This window comes from Thamnophis elegans, chromosome 1 (genome assembly GCF_009769535.1).
Source record: "Thamnophis elegans isolate rThaEle1 chromosome 1, rThaEle1.pri, whole genome shotgun sequence".
Lineage (NCBI taxonomy): Eukaryota > Metazoa > Chordata > Lepidosauria > Squamata > Colubridae > Thamnophis > Thamnophis elegans.
This window is the reverse complement of record NC_045541.1, coordinates 8,076,699-8,099,734: the sequence shown is the minus strand read 5'-3', so window position 1 is coordinate 8,099,734 and position 23,036 is coordinate 8,076,699. Positions and strand designations below refer to the sequence as shown.

Genomic DNA, 23,036 nt, shown 5'->3' with positions numbered 1-23,036 from the left:
GAACAGAAAGCCGCTTGGGATTATCTTAAGATAAGTGTAAAAAGAATGCGGAATGATTTATGCTGTTTAAACTTTGTTAGAAGGGACTACCTTAAAATAGAAGGTTAACTGACTCTTGCTGAAAGTATTATTTGAATATGTGGAATGATCCATGCTACTTAAATCGCTCTGAGTTATATTTTAAACAAATGCTAGTATAAATTTGATAGTGGTAAATATCAGACAAGTGAGGGATGAGGGTAAAATGCATGTGGAATGAACTAAGTTATTTAAATCCTATTAGAAGAGGAAGTCGGTTGGAATTATCTTAAGATAGAAATTGATTCCTGTGTAAAGTAATATCTGATCTACGCTGCTTAACTTTACTAAGAAGGGGAAGTTTGGTTAGATTATTTTGAATTACTATTTGAAAAGGGGGTAAAGAAAGATCATTTACGCTGTTTAAATTTTACTAGAAGGGAAAGTTTGATTACTTGTCTGTAAAGTTATATTTGAATATATGGCATGAACCACGTTGCTTAAATTTTATTGGAAGGGATCATGAGGTTTAGGAAGAGGAACGGGAGAATCTACAGAAGGTTGGGGTAAATAGCAAAGAAGTAAGAGACGAGAATAAAATATAGATAGAATGATTTATACTATTTAAGCATAGATAAAGATGGGGGGCTGAGATCAACGCAAAGAGTGGTTTCTTTTTTTTCTTTTTTTTTCTTTTTTTCTCTTTTCTCTTTTCTTTTCTCCTTTTTTTTTTCTCTGCCTTTTTTTTTTCTTTTGATATATTACTTTTATTTTTTAATCCATATGTATACAAGATATTTTAGACAGAAGGTAGTGCCAGGTGTGGGCCCTGGGAAGTCGGGAGGATTAGGGATGGGGATTGTGGGGGGTGGGGTGGGGGGGTGTTAACATAGTCTTAATAACAAGAATGTATTTATATACGGTGGTTCTTTTTTTTTTTTTCTTTTTTTTTCTTTTTTTTTTCTCCTTGGTTCATTTTACTTTTATCAGATCAAACAACACTCGAATAAAGGCATACACCAAGGAGGGAGGTAGAGGGAAAGAAGAGGGAGGAGTAAGGAAGGAGTAAGGGGAACGTAAGGAGGGTGTCCGGGGAGTAAGGGGAGAAGGAAGGTTTGAGGGGAAAGGGAAGTAGGAGGGGAGTGTTAGAGGGAGAAAGGAAAGTTGGAGGGGGTAGATGGGGTGTATGGAGGATGAAAGGGTTAGGTGGGGTTGTGAATGATGAGTTGTGTTTCCTTTTTACTTGTTCGTTTTATTCCCTTTTTCTTTTTTTTCTTTTCTTATAGTAAATACCCTGTATATAAATGATTGCAAATGGAATGTGAAAATTGAATAAAATATATTTAAAAAAAAAAAAAAAGAAACATAGAAAACGAAAACAGAAAAAAGACCCAGTGGTCCATCAACCTTTCTGTTTGTGTTTGTTTTACTTATTTACTTATCTATTTTTTTTTGAAAAAACATTTGTATTATTGTTGTTGTTAGATTGACTCCAGTGGTGGGATTCAAATAATTTACCAACCAGTTCTCTGCCCTAATGACCAGCTGGGTAGGTGGGGCTCTGTGGTCATGTGATCATGTGGGCGAGGCCAAGTCAATGTCACTCAGGTCGATGGGCACTTCGCCTTAGTTGTTACAATGGTAATAAGGGTTAATCGGAGAGGCAGTTTCTGTAAGCAGGGCAATAAAGATTAGGCTAGAAACAACACCAGAATGTTTCCTTCCTGCCTTCCTTATGGGATTAGCCCTGGAAAGTGGGGAAAAAACAAAATATTTCTTCCAACAACCGGTTCTCTGAACTACTTAGAAAGTTACCAAACGGTTCTCCCGAATAGGTGCAAACTAGCTGAATCCCACCACTGATTGACTCCCACTAGAAATCAAATCGGCTCATTTTAGCTTTCATTTTTGGAGAGTCTTTGAAAGATGAATTGATATCACTCACTTAATCTTTACTTTTATTTATACTTTTAAGTTTAGGTTACGGTAATGACATGCCTTTGTATTTTAATCCATTGAATTGTTGATCAAAATATGTCTACTGTTAAATACCAAGAGACTGCAGTGAGGAGTGGTTATAAAAAAACTAAACACTCAGTATATATGTTTTAATAAGTGCATTGCTGATACTTAAAATCAATCTGATTATAGTAATCCACAGACACGGCTATCCTGTTTGATTGCCCATCCCAACGGTACCAGCTTCTGAGCTCATAATGATTTCTCTTTATTTCTCGACTGATTCAAGTGAGCTCATCCCGAAAAAAAGAAGAGAAAGAGCCAATTGTTATCATTTCCTTTACAGAACGGTGGGAGGGAGAAACAAGCACCGGCTAATCTCGACTGTCCTAGCCCAAGACCTCAATGACAAAAAAATATATATCAACATCAGCAGCTGCTTCGTGCTTGGGATGGATTTATACAAGGCGCTCGTGCAAAATGTGCAAACCCGCAGTCGCGCACGGAGGAGCCAACCTCTTCTTTCCAACTTCGCTTTTGATGCTTTTTTTTTCCTTAAAAAACACCCCTTTGAGCATTTTTTTCCCTTTACGTCTTACAAGAGGGAAGAGAAGAGCCGCCTGTTCAGGAGATGGAAGAGCCCGCAGGTGAAATAGGGAGAGGAGGGATGATCAAAGGGGCAAGGGAACCTTTTGCAAAAGGGAGGAGAGGATCTGGCAACCCCGGAGGAAGGGAAGAGCGTGAGGATGCAAGCGTTGCCATGTTCGACTCCCTCCAAGCCTTAATAGCAATAGCAGTTAGACTTATATACCGCTTCATAGGGCTTTCAGCCCTCTCTAAGCGGTTTACAGAGTCAGCATATCGCCCCCAACAATCCGGGTCCTCATTTCACCCACCTCGGAAGGATGGAAGGCTGAGTCAACTCTGAGCCGGTGAGATTTGAACCGCTGAACTGCTGATAGCAGTCAGCTGAAGTGGCCTGCAGTACTGGACTTACTTGGACTTAATCTTCGTAAATGTCAACGACCATAAGGCAGTGACCGTTGCATTGTGAAGGCCAGGGGCAGGACGTCACGGATTACAGAACGCCATTGATTCCTATTTAGGGCGGCTTGTTGGGCATCGGTTCGAAGGGAGCCCAGATACCCCCAACGCATTGGTTCGGCCGTGTGCGCTAGTTGTTGTTACATTATCAGTGTGTTGTCCTACATTACCCCCCCCCCCCTGCAGTACTGCACTCTACCCACTGCGCCACCTTGGCTGTCATAATGGATACAGGTCAGGTATTGAGCCGAGGTGGCGCAGTGGTTAGAGTGCAGTACTGCAGGCCACTTCAGCTGACTGCTATCTGCAGTTCGGTGGTTCAAATCTCACCGGCTCAAGGTTGACTCAGCCGTCCATCCTTCCGAGGTGGGTGAAATGAGGACCCAGACTGTGGGGGCGATATGCTGACTCTGTAAACCACTTAGAGAGGGCTGAAAGCCCTCTGAAGCGATATATAAGTCTAACTGCTATTGCTATTATAATTGTAGTTATAACTGTTATAAAGAGAGGACCCAGACCGTGGGGGCGATATGCTGACTCTGTAAACCGCTTAGAGAGGGCTGAAAGCCCCATGAAGCGGTATATAAGTCGAACTGCTATTGCTATTGCTATTATAATTGTAGTAATAACTGTTATAAAGAAGAGAGGACCCAGACTGTGGGGGCGATATGCTGACTCTGTAAACCGCTTAGAGTGGGCTGAAAGCCCTATGAAGCGGTATATAAGTCGAACTGCTATTGCTATTCTCTAATCTCTTGGAAGCAAAGCATGTCGCGGGTCGGGTTTTTTTGGAGCCCAGATCCAATGCTGAGACACCCATCCCTGTACTGAATCCTTGGTCCAGCCAATCCTTCTCCTTAAGATAATAATCTCCATCTGGGAAGGAATCGCGGGAAAGGGACGACTGCAGAAATGGGAGAAGAGAAAGACAGACGGCAGCCATGGGCGGGTGCATAAAACCAGGGGGAAACGCGGAGCCACCACCTCGCCTTCCCCTCCCTCGCCTGCTTTCTTACCGCTTTCCCGGGTTGGACTTTTTTTCCTCCCGACCTGGGCGCTCCCCCACCTTTCACTCCATTCAAGCTACGCGCTGAAAACCGCCGTTGTTAACCGCAAGAGCCTTTCCCCGGCTCCCTCTCTCGGGAGCAGCCCGGACGGACTGAGGCAAACGTGGGAGGGGTAAAGGACAGAGGAGGCGGTCGCGCTGGCCGACAAGATGGCGGCACCCACGAAAAGGAGGTCGCGCCGCCCCGCCTCCTCCTCCCGCTTATAACCAGACGGCTATCCCGTCAGGAGCTCGCCCAAGCGCTCCTGCCACCCGTTTGGCTTTTGAAACTACGATTCCCATCGTGCAACGGGACGGCGGGGAAACGGCTCCTTGGAAACGCCCCTGATGGGGGGGGGGAAATATGAACCGCAGGGCACTGTGGGGCTTGTAGTCCCTCAGGTGGGAGGCGCTCGTGGTCTCTCCTCCGCCGGTTTGGACCTCTTCGCCGTTGCTCAAGGGGGCGGGGCCTGGAGTTTTGAGGGGGGGGTCTGGGGACCGTCGTCGGTCGCTGCGTCTCCGGCGGAGGGAGGGCGGCTCTCGGTCTGCCTCGCGGTCCTGGGGGGGCGTTTGCCCCCCACCGACGGTTCCCGCTGCTGCTCACCGAGAACCGGGCGAACAAGGCACGCCCCCACCCCCCCACCCCGATCAGCCTTAATCCCCCTCAGGAGGGGTGATTCTGCTCTGGAGGAAGCCCTGAGGGGGCTCGATGAGGCAGAATTCCTGGTGAATTTTCCGAAGGTAAAATTGGCACGCAAATTAAAAGTCGGGCCGGGTGGTGAAGGGGTGCAAAGTGGGAACAAACGTACGTGTGGAATAGGAAGGCGGGACGCCCGAAGTCCTCCCCCCCCCCTCGGTCCCCGCACAGTTCCTGTAAGAGGGAAAAGACGGAAACTTTCCTAGTTGCTTATTATTATTATTATTATTATTCCGGCTGAATTAGTTTTGACTCAGTTGGGGTGATTAAAGCTGTTGAGGCAAAACTTTGTCCGATGGAGTTTATGAGGTGGAAGAGAAAAAAAAGAGAAAAAGGTGGGCTGCCTCTGCAAGAATCAAATACTAAAAAGGCTTTGAGGGGATTTTGAAGGCTGTACATCAGTGTTTCTCAAGCTTGGCCACTTGAAGATGACTGGACTTCAACTCCCAGAATTCCCCAGCCAGCTGTGCTGCCTGGGGGATTCTGGGAGTTGAAGTCCACAGGACTTCCAAGTTGGCCAAGGTTGAGAAACACTGCTCTACATCAGTGTTTCTCAAGCTTGGCCACTTGAAGATGACTGGACTTCAACTCCCAGAATTCCCCAGCCAGCTGTGCTGCCTGGGGGATTCTGGGAGTTGAAGTCCACAGGACTTCCAAGTTGGCCAAGGTTGAGAAACACTGCTCTACATCAGTGTTTCTCAAGCTTGGCCACTTGAAGATGACTGGACTCCAACTCCCAGAATTCCCCAGCCAGCGAATGCTGGCTGGGGAATTCTGGGAGTTGAAGTCCAGACATCTTCAAGTGGCCATGGTTGAGAAACACTGCTCTACATCCATAGTCCTTACTGGAAGGGTTAGCGCTAGTATTTGTTAATGTTAAGATGCCTAGCATGATATATCCTTGATCCTACATTCAGCTTGATTGCAAGTATTCTTTTTTTAATTATACAGCGATTCACCTGATTGCATTTAGCCCAAATTATAGTTCAAACGTTCAAGCAGGACTGGCAAGTATATCTTTCTGTTATCCCCTGAAGCCTTCCTAATATGTTCCGCTGATTTGAATACTGATCTTTAAGCATTACTCCTGCTGCATTCCTTTGTCCCTATTTTCTGGTAGTTTGTATTTGTAATGAAATTTTTATTTGGGGGCAAGAAATTACAGGAGAACAGATAGAATACAAACCCGAAATCTTTCTACTGGGAATAATCAAAGGGAAATATACAAAGAAAATTAAGTACATATGAACATATCTGCTAACTACAGCAAGAATAGCATTTGCCCAATGCTGGAAACAAAATAATACCCCCTCGGATGAATTAGTGATTAAAAAAACTTTGGATTGTGCAGAGATGGACAAATTTACACTGAAATTAAAAGATAAAGACGAGTCGGAATATTATGAAATTTGGAACAATTGTTATAAATGGCTTTTTATTCTTATAAACAAGAATAAAATTAATTAAGCCAAAAAACTATATATATATATGTGTGTGTGTGTGTGTGTGTCTGTGTGTGTGTGTGTGTGTGTCTGTGTATGTATATGTATATGTATATGATGTATATGTATATATGTATATATGTATATATTGTATTTGTGCTGATAAATAAATAAAGGGAGACTAGTATAGATCTATTTCAAGCTATTTAGCTCTCATCAGCTAGCCATACCCTTACTGGGATAACGGATAAGAGCCTGTGGCCTAATGGCTAAGATGTCTGCCTAGTATGTAATATAGCCCAGGTTCAAATCCCAGTAAGGGATTTATATATATAAACTGTATAAAGGTGTGTAAATATAGAAGCAAAATATTATATACATGTACAGGTATGATGACATAACAATGTTGATGTAATGACTGTAAGGTGGTGTAGAAGGGAAAAATAATAAAAAAATCTGCCAGCAAAAAAGAAATTTTTATTTGGGGGTGAAGTGAATACTGGTATTAGAGTTTGTTAAATTTACATTTTATTGATGGCTATGATTCCTGACTATTGCTTTTTTTAGTTAGCTAAAGTGGATGAAGTACAGATTGAGAACAGTTTTTATAACAACATTAACATGTTCATCTTTAAGGCATATTTTTCCTCCTTCTGTTCAATCATGTCCAATTCTTAGAAACTGTCTGGACAAATCCTAGGTTTGAGTGAAAATGATAGCCCAAAGTCACCCAGTTACCTTTTCTGCCTAAGGCATCACATCTCTTGGTTTCTAGCCTGATGCCAGGCTTAACCATTTCACCAAGCTGGCTCTTAAGGTATATGTACACAATCCTTTTTTAATGGAAGAATCAGTGATCTTCCAAAAGGGACAACATGGATAGGTTGTAGTCAAAATAGAAAGTATGCATGTTGAGATTAAAAATCATGCTTTCTAATATGGTACCCCATCAGTTTGTTTGTGTGTGTGTGTGTGAATAACTTACAAAAGAATAACTTACAAAAAATCTTTGGCATTTGAAATGATGACTTAGGTATATGTGTGCAAATTCTGAGTTTAAATTCTTTCACATTTTTAAAGTCTTAGCGTATTCTTTTATCTTTGTTAAAAGGGAAATCCATTAAAAGAACCGCAGATCTCTTTGAGAAGATTACTGTGCTGTTTGTGTGATGAAAACAAGTCAATTGATGCAAAGAATTTTGGAAATGATTTTCCTAGAGTTCCTTTCTGGACATGTTATTTTATAAAATATGTCTATAGAAAGAAATAATATATTTTCAAAAAAAAAAGTGGTTCTCAAATTAAAATATGTTTGCACGGCATCTTAATTGGATGTGTAATCATGAATATACAGTAATTATTCAGTGAGTATGTCAAATCAATGTCAACCAATTATACTTCATTTGTTAAGGTTGATAAGAGTGTTACATTTTAGTAAAAAGAAATGTAATGCCAGATTATTATCAGCACTAGAGTTAAGAAGGGGGTGGTGACCAGCTGGTGTTGTTAATTTCCCTATTCCCCAAATGTACTTACCTCCAGTTTCTATCTCATATTCAAGCAGAAGAAAGAAACCTTTCTCAATTTAGTTCAGACGTGCTGTGGTTGAGTTTTGTAAGGATTATAAACTACTGTTGACCTCACCCCATTCCTAAGAGGTCAGTAGGGGCGTGCGTAAGTGCACCAGAGTGCCTAATGTCTCTGTCCTACTGTCCCCATTTATTTGTCCACATTTCCTGTGTTCTTATTCATGTTTGTTCTTATTCATGTTATCTTGTACATGAGCGACAAACTAAATAAATAAAATAAATAAATAAAAATAAATTATGGTTAAGTCACTGTCGTGGTTGCATGGACTGATTTCAGACATGTAACAGATCAGATCATGTAAAGAAATTAAAGCCCAGTATTCTTTGTTTATGTCAATGCCCTGAAACAGTTTCTGATATAATTCTGATAATGCTTGAATATGATTTCAAATATTTTTGATGAGTTGTGCTAGGGATCATTAATTTTATCCCGAACACTATATGTTGGGGGGATTTCTGTGGAAGTTTATGGCCGAAGAGGAAAAGAGACATTTTTGGTTGATATCTGGATGTTGAATGTACTGTAATCTTTAATATCTTGATGTTCTATTTCAGGGTCAATGGATTAGCGTGATATTTTCCATGAACTAAAACAGTTCCATGTCTTGTTTGGTAAGCACATATTTGCTTTAATGTTTGAAATCTATCAGGTGTTAATATATAAATAATATGCATGTTGGAAATATAATAAAGAGATACAAAGAGAATAATTTTATTTTGTCAATTGCGGAACCACTGAAGAGAGAAGGTCAGAATTCTGGTTCATTTTCCTGAGTCAAAGTTTTTAAATAGAATCTTCTTTGAACTGTAAAATATAGCCGAAAATTGTGGTTTAATGCCTCCTTTTACATCTTAATATACATTAAAAATGTATATTACATCTTAATATAATGTTCAGGTTCAGGCCCCACAGCAAGTTGTTGATTAACAGTATCCCAAACTAAAGATTACAGGGATAAAATTAATAATTGGAAGGGCCGTTTTATAGTTTCGTAAAGAGGGGGTTAATTGGATGACTAAGTCCAGGATCTCTCTTATTTATCTAGCTTTGAATTCAGAGAATTATACTGGACTTAATTTTGAAAAAGTGAATTTAATCATGATTTTTCAAAATGGACTCTTAGATGTCCCTAAACCCACTGAGATAATCACATTATTTGGAAAGGGTTCATTTCTTATTGTGCACAGTGTCAACATTAATTCATTATTACTATGCACCGAGGTTGTAGTTTCATATAACAGATGAGTGTAGATTACATTTTAAAGGCTTTATTTTTCTACTTTCAAATATCTTTGTAGGATTGTTCCTGTATTCTACGGACACGAGTTGAATCCATTAGAGTAGAAAAGCAATCGGAAAGCATCAGTAGTCAAGACTTGGTAAGAGAAAATTCATCTTATCTTAGCAGAACCAGTATTTTTCTATCACAATCATGTTTACGCTTGTGATAAAATGTATACTGTCTATTTTCTGTTCACTTTGAGTGATATTCGACAAAATATTGCTTTCTCCATTCTTGCAAGGAATTGCCTATTTTATTGTAAAAAAAGGACCAGATCCTTCAAGAAAATGTTAAGCCATTAAACATCTATCCAGTGCAGCTGTATAAATTAATTCAGAGGCTCTCATTCTCATCCCTTTGGCTGAATATAGATAAGTTAGTCCTTGCTTAACAATAGTAATCAGGACTGGAATTGCTAAGCAATTTTATAACATGACATCATGTGACCGCATCACTTGGCAATCCTGACGGTCCCCATTGCTGCTGTTAAGTGAGAATCGCAGGTCATTAAGAAAGGACCTCCTTGCAACTTCCTGCTGGCTCCCAAACACAAATCAATGGAGAATCCAGCAGGAAGATGCAACTCCCAGCAACTTGCAACCAGACTGGCAGGCGGATAAATCGCTGTTGCCAGGTGGGAGAGGATACGTGAGCGATAGCGATAGCAGCGACATGCTGAAGTAATTTGGGGCCTAGGAATGGTTGTTGCAGGATGGGGAAGATTGGTTCACCGACAAAAGGGCGAGTGACAAAAGCGCGCCCGACTAAACCGCGATGACAAAACCGCGAGTTCTAAAATGCACCGACGAATGAGCACTGAATCGCGCCGACAGCGCGCTGACAGAAGCGCGCTCTAAACCTAAACCTAACGCTAACCCTAACCCTAAACCTAATGCTAACCCTAAACCTAACCCTTACCTTAACTTAAATCGCGCTTCTGTCGAAGCGCTGTTGTTGGCGCGCTGTCGGCACGTTGATGACCTCGTGGTTTTGTCGGCGCGGTTTTGTCGTGCGCGGTTTTGTCGGGTCACGGGGAATATTTACTCGAGTGACTTGCGACCTGTTCTCCTGGCTTCCCCCTTGATTTTGTCTGTGGGAAGCCAGCAGGGAAAGTCATAAATGGTGATCATATGAACAACACTGCAAGTGCAAGCTGGTTGCCAGATTTCAATCATAAGACTGTGTGGATGGTGTGATGGCTGTAACTTTGAGGATCAGTTGTAAATACCACATATTTAGCACCGTTGCAACTTCAAACAATCTTTGAATGTGTGGTCAGTAAGTGAGTACTATCTGTATATATTAGAGAATTGGAATTATGCACCAAATAGATTTCTTGTCCTCTAGAGCAGGGGTGTCAAACTCAATTTCATTGAGGGCCGCATAAGAGTTGTGTTTGACCTTGGAGGGCTGGGAGGGCATGGAGCATGGCCAGGGTGGGCGTGATCATGGTGGCAGTGACACGGGACTCGTGTTGGGGGAGCACTTGTGGTGACTAAGTGCTAAGGCAGGACTTCCCTTAGACTCTCCCTCACTCTCATTATACTCTTTCCTGACCAATTCTTTTTCTTCTGATTGCTGCTTATGTTCCCAGCTGTTTTCTTTCCCAGCTGTTTTCCTGCAGCTCTCTGGCAGCCAAAACGAGGTGTGTGGGGGCCACACGGCACCCACACCCCCTGTTTTGGGCCTGGATGGCCTGCAGCAGCCTGGCAACCGAAACAGGGCATGAGGGTGCCATGCGATCCCCCCCCCCCCTGCACTCCATTTTGGCTACTAGAGGCACCGTGGGCCAGATTTAAGTATCCTGTGAGCCGGATCCGGCCCGTGGCCCTTGAGTTTGACACCCCTTCTCTAGAGTATTTATATGCTTTAGATAGGATATATTTTTTTAGTATTTTGGTTTTAATGTACTTACATTATATAATATTTTGAGTGAAAATGAGCGTCTGGATTTTTCATGGATTGAAATGTATACCTTATCTGATCAGCCATATAGATTTTTTTTTACAAATTAAATACATTGAACAATAAAAAAGTACACCCCAATTAAAGAAGTTCTTGCCATCAAAAACCAGGCAAAATTAAAAAAACCACTTGGAGCTTTTGAAATGATACATAGACAGGAATGTTGGCAGATTTTCAAAATTTATGTGAAATGACACCATTTTAAACAATAAAGATTAATAGTTATTTTTGCTATTCAGACAGATGAACTTGCTGTATGTTGGGGCCAATCAACTCAAAGAGGAGATGTACAGATACCATTGTCATCTGATGTATCACACTATGATCTCCAGGTGGAGATAGGTGATTGCTTTGTGATGGAAAGATGTTCCTATTTTGTCTTAAGTGAGAGATCTTCAGTGTATACTTGAACCAAAGATATGGATTAGAAATTTTACCCTTTGCGATCCCCTGCCAATAGGTCTGAGATATACATTAGTTCTATTTTTATTAATGCTTGCTTGTATTTTACAACCTATTTCCATTTAACTTCTGGTCTTTCCTTTGATTTAGTAAGTCTTGATATTAGTCTTTGTTTTTAATTCATGCTAGCTTCAGTAGTATAAGGATATTGTCAAATCGTGCATGAATAATTATTTTTCAGCTGCAATATCTATCACCTCTTTTTTAACCAGAAGAAAATGCATGTTTGCATTCTTCTCCATTGCCTCAGATCCTACATGAGTGAATAAGATAGGAATACTGTCTATTCGAGCATGGTATTACACAAGCATCTTTGTATGTAACTAGCACATGGTGCTGGTAATTGGTATGAAGATAATCTCTTATGCTAACGAGCTGCTTAAGATTTATTTTAAATGAACTTCAATTGGTAATCCCTATTAAAATACCAGTTTTAATTCTTATTTCACTTTTTGTATACCAATGCCTTCAACATTTAAAATGCTACACCAATATTCATTGACCTATTCTGAATACTTTGTAAATTTATAAATTACACGGTGTTTATCATTCGATACTCACCACAGCATAATACAGGTAGTCCTTGGTTAAGCACAGCTTTGTTCAGTGACCATTGAAACTTATAATGGTGTTGAAAAAGTAGATTTTTGACTGACCCTCAAACTTATGCCCATCATAGTATCCCCACAGTCATATGGTTACAATTTGGGTGCTTCACAGTTAGCTTACATTTATAACATCCCATGGTTACATGAGCTTCAAAGCTGGTTTCTGGCAAGCAGAGTCAATGGGGAAGCCAGCAGGAAGTTGCAAGTTGCAGTCACATGGCATTGTGCTTAATCACTGGGGATGATTCACTTAACAATTGCAGTGGAATGCTTGACATAATAAGTCTGATGTGGCCATATGATGTTTCACTTGTCATTGACTATTGCTTAGCAACAGTTGCCAATCCCAATTGCGATAATTAAATGAGAACTACCTGTAATCTTTTTAAAATAAAAAGATTGTCTCAACTAGGAAATAGCTTTCTGAATCAAATTGTTGTGTTCTAGTTCAAGTCAGATATTTATGCTTGCTTTGAAAAATGTTCTTTTTCACAATTGTTAAGATTTTGTGAGTAATAAGAACATTTTGTTCATTTATTTACTTTGCTTGTATATCATTCCAAAGTATTATTAGTGAATTAATTAGAATGTTAAGTGGTATATTCCTGTTTCTGTGTAGGAAAAGGATGTAACAACTTAACTTCAATCTACCTCGCCCGTCATATCCCGACAGGAACACTGGTGGCTGTAAGAATTACAGATCTGGAAAGATGTTCTGAAGAACTCTTAAACACTTTACAAGTAAACATGATTTTAAACTTGATATATAATGCTTGCGAGGTTATATAAGTTGAGAGGTTTACCAGTATCCCCATATTCCTACTAATTCTAGATATGCAAAGAAATTTGGAAATCTCACGGAGAATTAGTTACAGCTTTCTCAAGTAATTTCAGTCATCTATTTTTTTTTCCAGATTCAGGGATTGTTTTCAGATCATTAGTGCCATACACATAGTCTCCTATGGCTAAAACAGCATGGAATATTTCCTTTTAGATTATTACAACATTTATTTCCTTCTTTAGAATGAGGTGATATTATCCCACTTTTTCCGACATCGGAATATCTTGACTTTTTGGACAGTGTTTACTGCTGGAAGATGGCTTTGGGTTATTTCTCCTTTCATGGCTTACCGTAAGTGTTTACAAAAACATATCCTTATTTATTCAATTCTTTCTGCACATGCAGAGCAATTCAGCTTATTGGTACCTAGTTTGTGGAATCTTTTGTACTTCCAAGTGGGATAATTACTTAAAGAGAAAACCGTTGGGACTATTTTTTTGAAACAGAGAATTGCTTCAGTTATGAGCTTTGGGGCGCAATGCTAATGTGCAAAATATCAATGAATTTGATCATTCTAATTATGGTAGAAAATATCTGGGCCAGCCCTGACCTTCCTATATTTATATACAAGAGCCAAGGTGGCACAGTGGTTAAATGCAGCACTGCAGGCTACTTCAGCTGACTGCAGTTCAGCAGTTCGGCTGTTCAAATCCCACCAGGCTCAAGGTTGACTCAGTCTTCCATCCTTCCGAGGTGGGTAAAATGAGGAGCCGGATTGTTGTTGGGGGCAATATGCTGACTCTGTAAACCGCTTAGAGAGGGCTGAAAGCCCTATGAAGCGGTATATAAGTCTAACTATTGCTATTTATAAGGAGGAGTTACTACTAAACCTTGGGCTCATTTTTTTTTAGATTCAGCCAGTTGTCTCTTGAGGACGTACTTCCCTGAAGGCATGAGTGAAGCTTTGATAGGAAATATCCTCTTTGGTGCAGTTAGTGGATTGAACTATATGCATCAACATGGCTATATTCACAGGTAATATGGAAGAACCTCATTGCAATCCAGCCAATGATTTCAGCTGAAGCTTGAAAAGTTATGTGATTATTTTATTTTATCTATTTTCTTTTAGTAGCGTTCTCTGATTAAGATGTATATCCTTACCAAATATAACAATTTATGTTTTCATTTCTCGTTCTCAGAGGGAAATCCAAAATGCTTTTAAAATATATTAAACCTCCACAAACATTCCAATTATTTTAATATATCAAGTTTTGAGTATATTACAATATGAATATTTAATTTCTGGTGCAAGGCATTTTCTGATGAGATTCATGAGCTCATTAAGGGTTTCTTCCAGAGATGGGTTCCTACCGGTTCAGACCGGTTTGGCTGAAACGGTAGTGGTTTGGTAGCCAGGATTGCTGGAACTGGCAGCGACCCAGGCCTGCCATGCCCCCGAACCGGTTCTCCGGGCGGCACCATAGATGGCACCATCTTGGGTTTTTGCTTCTGCGCATATCCAGAGCAATTTTATTGCACTGCATGTGCGGCGCAACCACATGTAAACCAATAGTAATGACTGCCGGAACACCCCCCCGCTCCCCGGTTTCTTCCCTTGGCCTCTAATTGCTAAATCTTAAATTTTAAGAACTATTTGAAGTTTCTAAGTACATTATGAAGAAATGGTACAAGAGACAGGACAAAAGGAAAACATTGAGCTATCTGTAGGAGCTCTTATGTATAGCTAAATGATCTTGTTGAATTATTACCAATAGTAATAATAGTAAATTTTGCTATTCTGACGGGGAGGAGGGAAGAGAATTAGAAAAAAAATTGAGAAATGGGTCACATTAACCTAGAATAATTCTCTTATGTTGTACTGACCAAGGGATTATTCACACACATTTCACATTGTGGGCTTTTTAAAAATCTTCCTCAGTCCTAGAAACATTGAATGCTATATGCTGGTAATGGCTGGCTACTATACAATAGCTCGTGAACCTTTTCTGTTTCACTCTAACCTAGCCCAGCCCACAGCCATCCAGTCTCTTTCCATTTTCTCTCTGTGCATGTAACTATAGGCTGAACTGTTGGGTATTTAGTTAGGGAAGCTTTGTGGGATGAATCCAGCCCATAAGCCAGTTTTATCATCCCAGGCTTGCAGAGAAATAGAATGAGAAGGAGTTGGTACCTTCTTGGGATGAGGCCTATTTAATGGATCATTTGAAATTGTCACTTCAAATCAAGGCATCTTTTATATTGTGAGCATCTTTGCTAGATACATCTTCACAGGCTGAGTGAGGTCTGTTATTTATTAGACGAGTAATTTTTAACTAAATTCAAGAATAACTCAAGCAAGAACAGCATCAAGTTAAACGTAAACAGTATGTCTCAATTCTCTTTCTGATGCAATAAAGAATAGCATAACCTCTAAATATAATCTATAGAAAAGATTATAGCTTTTAAGAGAAAACAAAGCTACCTAAGTGATGTATCCGAATCTTAATATGTATTTAGTAGGATAGTCTTTCAAGTAAAATAATTGGGGTTTTATTAATTAATTTGTTTGTTTGCATTTCAGAAGTATTAAAGCTAGCCACATATTGATTTCAGGGGATGGCCTAGTTTATTTGTCGGGCTTAAATCACCTCTATAGTTTAGTCAGCAGTGGACAACAGTTAAAAGCTGTGTATGATTTCCCCCAGTTCAGTACATCTATGCTTCCTTGGCTGAGTCCTGAACTACTAAGGCAGGTCAGTATATATTAGATTGCATTGTGGATGTGCTTTCCTGCTATATATATATATATTGCGTCAGAAATTTAATAAGTATTTAAATTCTGCACCCTAGATGTTAATCTTAATTTTGTTGGTTTATATCCTTTATGATTTTTTAAACATTGGCATTTAATGTTTTATCTAAAACTATGTATGCAGTATGAATTTTGATGCATTACAGATATACTGTGATTCCAAGATGTATATTCCATATCGTTTAAAATGCTATATCTGAATCCATATAGTCCCATGTACAATTATCTTGGCCAAATTATCACTGAAAATCAGGAAGCCTTTTGTTATATGTACATAGTAAGATAATTGTTTTTAATTCATCTATTTCTGTTGACAAATATATTTTTAGCATTTCTTTCCTGTAGAATTTAATTTCCAGTATTCTGGAAAATAAATAAATTTGTTGTAGTTGAGATGGTCATAAAACTTTCTTTGAAAGGACATTGTATGAAAGGACATTGTAGTTAAGCATTATCATCATATTAAGATACTTCTATCCCAGGAGTGTCAAATTCAGGGCTCGGGTGGTGGTGGTTAGATCTGGCCGGAGGGGGGGGGGGGGCGCCCTGAAAACAGCAAAGGGCCGGCCCATGGCGCCTCTGCCAGCAAAAATGCAGCTCTGGAGGGCTGCGTGGCTCTGTTTGCGCTGTAGGAGGTCATCACACCCAAAAATGGGGCCCGGGGAGACACGCGCATCCCGCCCGAGCACTGTTTTTGCTGGCAAAGTGCAGAAGGCTGTTGCAGCCAAAAACAGATGAGGAGCCTGTTTTCGCTGGTAGAGCGCTTGGGCTGCCACAGCCCCCCCCCCCAACGTGAGTGACTTCCAAGCTGGCCTTGCCTACCTGGGCCATACTCACCCCGATCCCTGAGGTCAAACACAACCCTGATTCAGCCCTCAATGAAATCAAGTTTGACACCCCTGTTCTATCCAAAGACTTAAAATATATTTCCGTTATTTCTTTTTCCTTTTTATCATATATGGAAGATGTTCCCATTTAAAATAGGTGCTTTCCATAGGATCTGTGTAGATTCATTTATACATTTTAAACAGCTAATATAAAATGCTATACAAATTGGCACACACATGTGCATACAGATATATAAATGTAAAATACTCTGCCTGAATCAATCCACTTCTGGATGAAATCCTCTTCGCTGAAAGTTTTACATTGCAGTATAGTATATTGGTCCAGTTGTGGAATTGATAAATAATTTTACTTCTCAATCTACAATAATAATAATTGTATTATTAACAGATTCCTATTCATGGACATACTTCATTTGAATGGAGCATTCTCCTTACTTGTAGCCCAACACACATTGTCAACATTTGTTCCAGATTTGGGGAGAATAGACTAAAATGAAACAAACAAAATGTTAAAAAGTTAGATGTTTATATAGTTACTTACCAAGCACATCTAAATTATATTAAAGTAACCAAAATATCTTTACAATCTTTTGTGAAGTTGCATGTCATTGATATTTAAAATAGTTGACTACTCTGCAGCCTAATTGTATACCAGAGGTAGACCTTTTCAAGTTAGTAGACTAACTTATTCCATATGTATGAATAGAACTGTACATGGCATGTTTAAATATTTCTCATCCATTTCCTAATGTACATTGACAGCCTTTGAACAACTGAATTTGCCTTATAAATGTTTTCTTCTATAGGATATGCATGGATATAATGTGAAATCTGACATCTATAGTGTGGGCATTACAGCTTGTGAACTAGCTAATGGGCATGTACCTTTTCAGGATATGCCTCGCACACAGGTAAAGCATAACATCCCTTCACAAATTGAATAACTATTATTGTCAAGAACATAAGACTCTTAATTTTGAAATTTTATGTAGCTAGAGTTTCAATTATCTAAGAATTAGATTCAATTCTCTTAAAAGTATAATGCTGACTAATTTGGTTGGACGTAATGATTTCTCATTTAAGTTCACTGTTTACTTGGTTCATGCAAAGATCACTCCATGAAGCATTGCTCTTGAGCATTGGTTAAATTGCCCTTCTTTGGCAGCAAAGCAGTATGTCACTTACCAGTGGAACAGCTTGCCTTCAGAGGTTGTGGATGTTTTATGATTGGAGGTCTTTAAGAAGAGACTGGACAGCCACTTGTATGAAATTGTATAGGGCAGTGATTGCTAACCTTTTTCGGATCATATGCCAAAAGTGGGGGGGAGCGCAGCGGGGTCTTCCAGGAAGCCTCTGGAGGGCAAAAAAGGAGGCCAATAGCAATAGCAATAGCAGTTAGACTTATATACCGCTTCATAGGGCTTTCAGCCCTCTCTAAGCGGTTTACAGAGTCAGCATATTGCCCCCACAGTCTGGGTCCTCATTTTACCCACCTCGGAAGGATGGAAGGCTGAGTCAACCTTGAGCCGGTGAGATTTGAACCGCTGAACTGCAGCTAGCAGTCAGCTGAAGTGGCCTGCAGTACTGCACTCTAACCACTGCGCCACCTCGGCTCTCCAAAGTTAGCTGGCCAGCGCTGGAGCTGACGGCAATGCCTCGCGTGCCCTAACAAATGATTCCGCGTGCCATCTGTGGCATGCATGCCATAGCTTTGCCATCATGGGTATAGGGTCTCCTGCTTGAGCAGGGGATTGGGCTAGAAGACCTCAAAGGTCCCTTCCAGCTCTATTCTGATTGATTGACTTGAATTTAATTCCCAATGAATACTGAATTGTAGGAATGGATGAGAGAAACCTGCGTGTTTTATAACTTTCTGATTAATACTTTTGCAAAACTAATGTACTATATTTATGCAAGCTAAGACAGTCATTGGATATTTATCTAGTCATGGTGTTTTTCTGCCCCTGTTGCAAAGGGACTCCAGTATTTTCTGTATCTTTCTACCAGATGCTGCTGCAAAAACTGAAAGGTCCGTCTTACTGTCCTTGGGCTATAAACACTTTTTCATGCGGAGAATCTAGGATAAAAATTTCTCAGTCGGGAATTGATTCTGGAATTGGGGAAAGCATGACACACACGATGACAAGTGAGAGACTACAGACTCCGCCTAGAACTTTCTCTCCTGCTTTCCATAATTTGATAGAATTGTGTTTGCATCAGGACCCAGAACAAAGGTAATGCTTTAAAATAAAGTGCAAATTTGAGTTTAATTGTTTTAAACTGCAATTAGAGCTGTTTTGAAAGCCTGGTTTATATATGAATATCATACAGTATTACCAATTATAGTTGTCAGCAAGACATCCTTGATTATTCATAATTACCAGAAGACCCATAGTATCCCCAGATGGCAACCAAATAATCATCATCATCATAATCATAATCATAATCATAATGTATGTGTGTATGTGTATGTATGTATGTTTGTATGTATGTATGTATGTATGTATATATATATTTATCAGCACAAATACAACAATATGTATGTATGTATGTATGTATGTATGTATAGTCACAACCCCTGGTATGCCCAAATATGGGAGGAAGTTCACTGCTTCCATTCTCTGTCCATCGGCTCGTCATAAGAGACCATCCAGACAGAAACCCAGTATTTTTACTGTTGCCTTTGTTACATTTGTGTTGTATTTGTGCTGATAAATAAATAAAGGGAGACTAGTATAGATCTATTTCAAGCTATTTAGCTCTCATCAGCTAGCCATACCCTTACTGGGATTAGAACCTGGGCTGTATTGCATCTTAGGGAGATGTGTTAACCATTAAGCCACAGAGTTCAAGCAGTGAACTTCCTCCCATATTTGGGCATACCAGGGGTTGTGACTTTAAATATATACCTTTCTCCCTGGCTCAGCTGATAAGGAGAAGAACTCTGTGGCTTAATGGTACATATATATATATATATATATATGTCTGGATGGTCTCTTATGACGAGCCGATGGACAGAGAATGGAAGCAGTGAACTTCCTCCCATATTTGGGCACACCAGGGGTTGTGACTTTAAATATATATGATAATAATTGAAAACAAAATTTTAAAATGTCTGCAATTTCATGAAATCATCAATTTTTGAAACATTTTTCCTGTAAATGTTCAGACATTTTTAAAAGTCATTTTTATAAATGTAATCTCAGGTTGTTTTTTTCCATGCTAAGATTAATGAGCCCTTAAAGAGTAATATATGAAAAAAATATGAGTAATTGATTTAACCTACCTCTTGTTCCCAATACTGAGAGAAATTAATGAGAGACGGAAGAAAAATTTAGATGAATATTTAGAGAGGAACATTTTTTCTACCCATGACATGTAGGTCCTTAAGTATATTAAACTGTATCTTTATTAAGACAGTAATATTTATGTTATAGTATGTCAGTTAAAAGGTGGTTGATAAAACAATTTTAATTAATATTACAAATTTGAAAGTTCATATTTAAAGACCTTGAAAAATATATTTGCAGTATTCTATTTTTAAACTATTAAATCTATTGTAGCAAGGACATGTGGATGGAATAATTAAAGTGGGAAAAATACTGATTCTTTCTTCAATCAACCGATTTTGCTAAAAATTGCAAGGGAGGAGAAGTAATTACCAGCTGTTTGCAAAAGTTAAAAATCTAATCTTTTTTTTCCTTCTGGGATATAGACCATCAGCAAGAGGCCTTCTGTCACATGCTTTTTTCAAGCAGGTGAGTTTGTTATTCATTTGTCTAGCTACATAAAATCACTGAGTCTTTGGGTCTAGAAAACAGAAGCTGCAACATCTTTGACTTGAACAGGAGATATCTGTTTGGAGCAGTTTAATATATAAATTTGTGCACTGGTGAAACAATGTACTATGCTATTTCTGCAAGTGTGATTTGTGTAATAGGTACTGTCCACTTATAAATCCTGTTTGAGATTAAGGTGTTGGCTTTTTTTTTAATTTGTGATTTTGATTAGTTATAGAACTGCAACTTATTTGTTCCAATTCTTAGTTTTATTATAAAGAACTCATTATATCATATCTGTGGTAGGCAAAACTTATATTTGCTTGCCTTGCCCCACCCGTAGAACTGAGATAACTGTTGGCATGAACACAACTATTTTATAGAACCAGCAATGCTTTTATTTTTCTTTTGAAACAAATAGTTGGGGAAATTCCTTTTCTTGCCCAATGCCCTCATTATGTATTGGTTGTTCAGATATCTACTGTTAGGATATTACTCCATACATTTTGCTCAATGTAAGAGTTTCCTTTTTACCTCTTAACCTGAAAAAAAACACACCTTTGTAGCAATTAAGGCAGCAGTATGCATTCATTTGTATCTTTCTGCATAAAAGAATTACAATTAATATTCTGTCTTTCACTCCAGGGATCAAGGCAGCTTATGTAACACTTTTACCTCTGTTTTTCATTAAATGTAATTATTTGCACTCAGGGGAAGGGAAGTATGCATAAACTGCTGACTAAACAGTGGTTCTTAAATTATTTGACCCAATTACTCATTTTCCCTGTGTCGAATAAAGTTATTGCCCCCTCTATGGAGGCAATGCCATACTCCATGGTTTTACACAAGAATCTTGGCAGTGGCAGCCTGAGATTCATTCTTGATTCAAAAAACAGTAATTACACATTTCCTCATTATTCTGAGGATATTCCTAGATTATCCCCCAATTTAAGAACTACTGGATTAAAGAATGGCCATTTTATCTGAATTATAATGAAATTGCCATTGACCTATCTGTAAGAAGCCCTTGATTTTCATAGTCTTTATTAGCAATCACTATTTCTATGAGCTTAGTTAGTAGCAATAATTAACACTTGGGCAACAAGAACTTGCATTGTATTTCCATAAACTTCTGAGAAAGTATTCATAATTGTTTTAATAGCTGTGTGATGTAAGGCCATTATTCCAATGACTGCCTTCTCAATTTTCAGGTGAAAGAAGAAACAAAGGGTTCATTACTTTCACTCTTGCCTCCTGCCATCCAACGTAGTCAATCTCAAATACCAACGGTGCATTCAGCTGCCACCTGGAATAAATCTGAATGTAGGTTGCCAAATGAGAAAAAGATATATTGGGAATTTTAGGAATACTAAGACCATACGGGTGGTCCTCAATTTACAACCTTTCATTCAAAGTTGACCATTCAAAGTTACAACTGAACTGAAAAAAGTGACCAGTTGCCGCATCCTCGTGGTCATGTGATTGCCATTTGTGACCTTCCCAATGAGCTGACAAGCAAAGTCAGTGGGGGAAGCCAGATAACCATGGTTGTTCATTTAACCACCATAGCAAAAAATGACATTTAACAACTGCTTTGCTTAGCAATGGAAATTCTGGTCCTAATTGTGGTTGTAAGTCAAGGACTCCTATACTTCTTTGGAAAATAATGTGATTTACTTGCTGCTTTTGTTCAAATAAAGGTTTTGTTTTGTTATACTTGAAAATGCTAAAGGCTTATACAGATGATGCTACACAGAATTTTTTCAAAGTGGTATTATGAGAATTTATTTACCTTTCCTAATTGAATTTCAGAAATATCTGTACAGTTCTTTACATCTTTGTTACATCTGAACTGTAATAGTATCCATTTATATAGTAAATGGATTTGCTTGGAATGGCATATGCTTTTACAGTACTTATGTTCTATGACTACCTTTCCAATATTAATCTGAAATGTTGTTTCCATTCTTTATTTAATGCATTGTTAATCATCTCTTTATCATCAAGTTTATAACAAATATATAACTTCTTTAAAATATAGTGTCTTTTCCTACTTGCAAAAAATATCAATGTGGAAATCTCTTGAGAGCGCTGGGTATCTACTATATAACTTTCAGTGGTTGTTGAAGTAGCCAACACTGTAACTTGAAAAAAAAAATAGCTGTTTTTAATGGAACATGTGTCTTTGAGAAATCAGATTAAGGGAAAAAATAATTTGCCAAATAAAAGCTTGAAATTACTTGACTATATACTTAAGAATATTGCTTAACTTTCATAGCTTTCATTGTGATCTGCTGTTCAGGAAATATATTCATCCTTCAAATAAGTAGCCAAAATTTGTAGGACTAATATAAGAAAGATCTGTATTATAGAGGCAAAGTGACTATTAGCCCATTACGGCAAACTATATTGTGGAAGGCTTTGAGCTGTGTTCAGTGGTGTCATCCCACTGAAATACAAGCATCTATCAATGGATTGTGATTCATAGCTCATTTCCTTTCCACTTCTTCGGTCCAGGGTCAGTGGAAGAACGAGAGGTCTGATTAATATTACTCAGACATTTGGGGGAGTGGGGCGGCGAAGGTGACTTCTAAGTCATCATCTTGTCTTTGTAGCTTTGCTTTTCTTGAGAAGAGAAAGTTCAGTCCTAATTACAAACAGAAAATAACAGAACAGGAAAAAAAGGCTGCTTTCTGTGAATAGT

General features: G+C 38.9%; 2 protein-coding genes across 3 annotated transcripts in view; one reads left to right on the top strand and one right to left on the bottom strand.

The window, feature by feature from the left end:
- Window positions 1-4,320, bottom strand: part of TRAK2 (trafficking kinesin protein 2) — a 40,032-nt gene extending 35,712 nt beyond the window's left edge. The window contains 1 exon segment of the mRNA XM_032234819.1: window positions 4,038-4,320. The gene's annotated coding sequence lies outside the window, so the exon portion shown is untranslated.
- Window positions 4,321-4,518: 198 nt separating this feature from the next.
- Window positions 4,519-21,759, top strand: STRADB (STE20 related adaptor beta). 2 transcript variants are annotated; one of them, XM_032209016.1, is made up of 12 exons: window positions 4,519-4,807; window positions 8,350-8,406; window positions 9,094-9,174; window positions 11,282-11,384; window positions 12,732-12,853; window positions 13,136-13,244; window positions 13,805-13,928; window positions 15,475-15,646; window positions 17,360-17,464; window positions 18,561-18,787; window positions 20,269-20,311; window positions 21,544-21,759. In XM_032209016.1, the coding sequence occupies exons 2-12, from the start codon at window positions 8,395-8,397 to the stop codon at window positions 21,694-21,696; spliced, it is 1,251 nt and encodes a 416-aa protein (XP_032064907.1). In that variant the 5' UTR covers window positions 4,519-4,807; window positions 8,350-8,394; the 3' UTR covers window positions 21,697-21,759. The 2 variants fall into 2 exon arrangements, with proteins under 2 accessions (XP_032064907.1, XP_032064915.1); XM_032209024.1 differs by lacking the exons at window positions 20,269-20,311; window positions 21,544-21,759 and adding an exon at window positions 20,117-20,240.
- Window positions 21,760-23,036: the final 1,277 nt, after the last annotated feature.

What these genes read in the sequence shown, in the direction of transcription:
- STRADB (XM_032209016.1), top strand. An exon ending in AACTCTTAAACACTTTACAA is followed by an intron (nt 12,854 to 13,135) that starts GTAAACATGATT and finishes TTCCTTCTTTAG; the next exon opens with AATGAGGTGATATTATCCCA. An exon ending in CATCAGGACCCAGAACAAAG is followed by an intron (nt 18,788 to 20,268) that starts GTAATGCTTTAA and finishes TCTGGGATATAG; the next exon opens with ACCATCAGCAAGAGGCCTTC.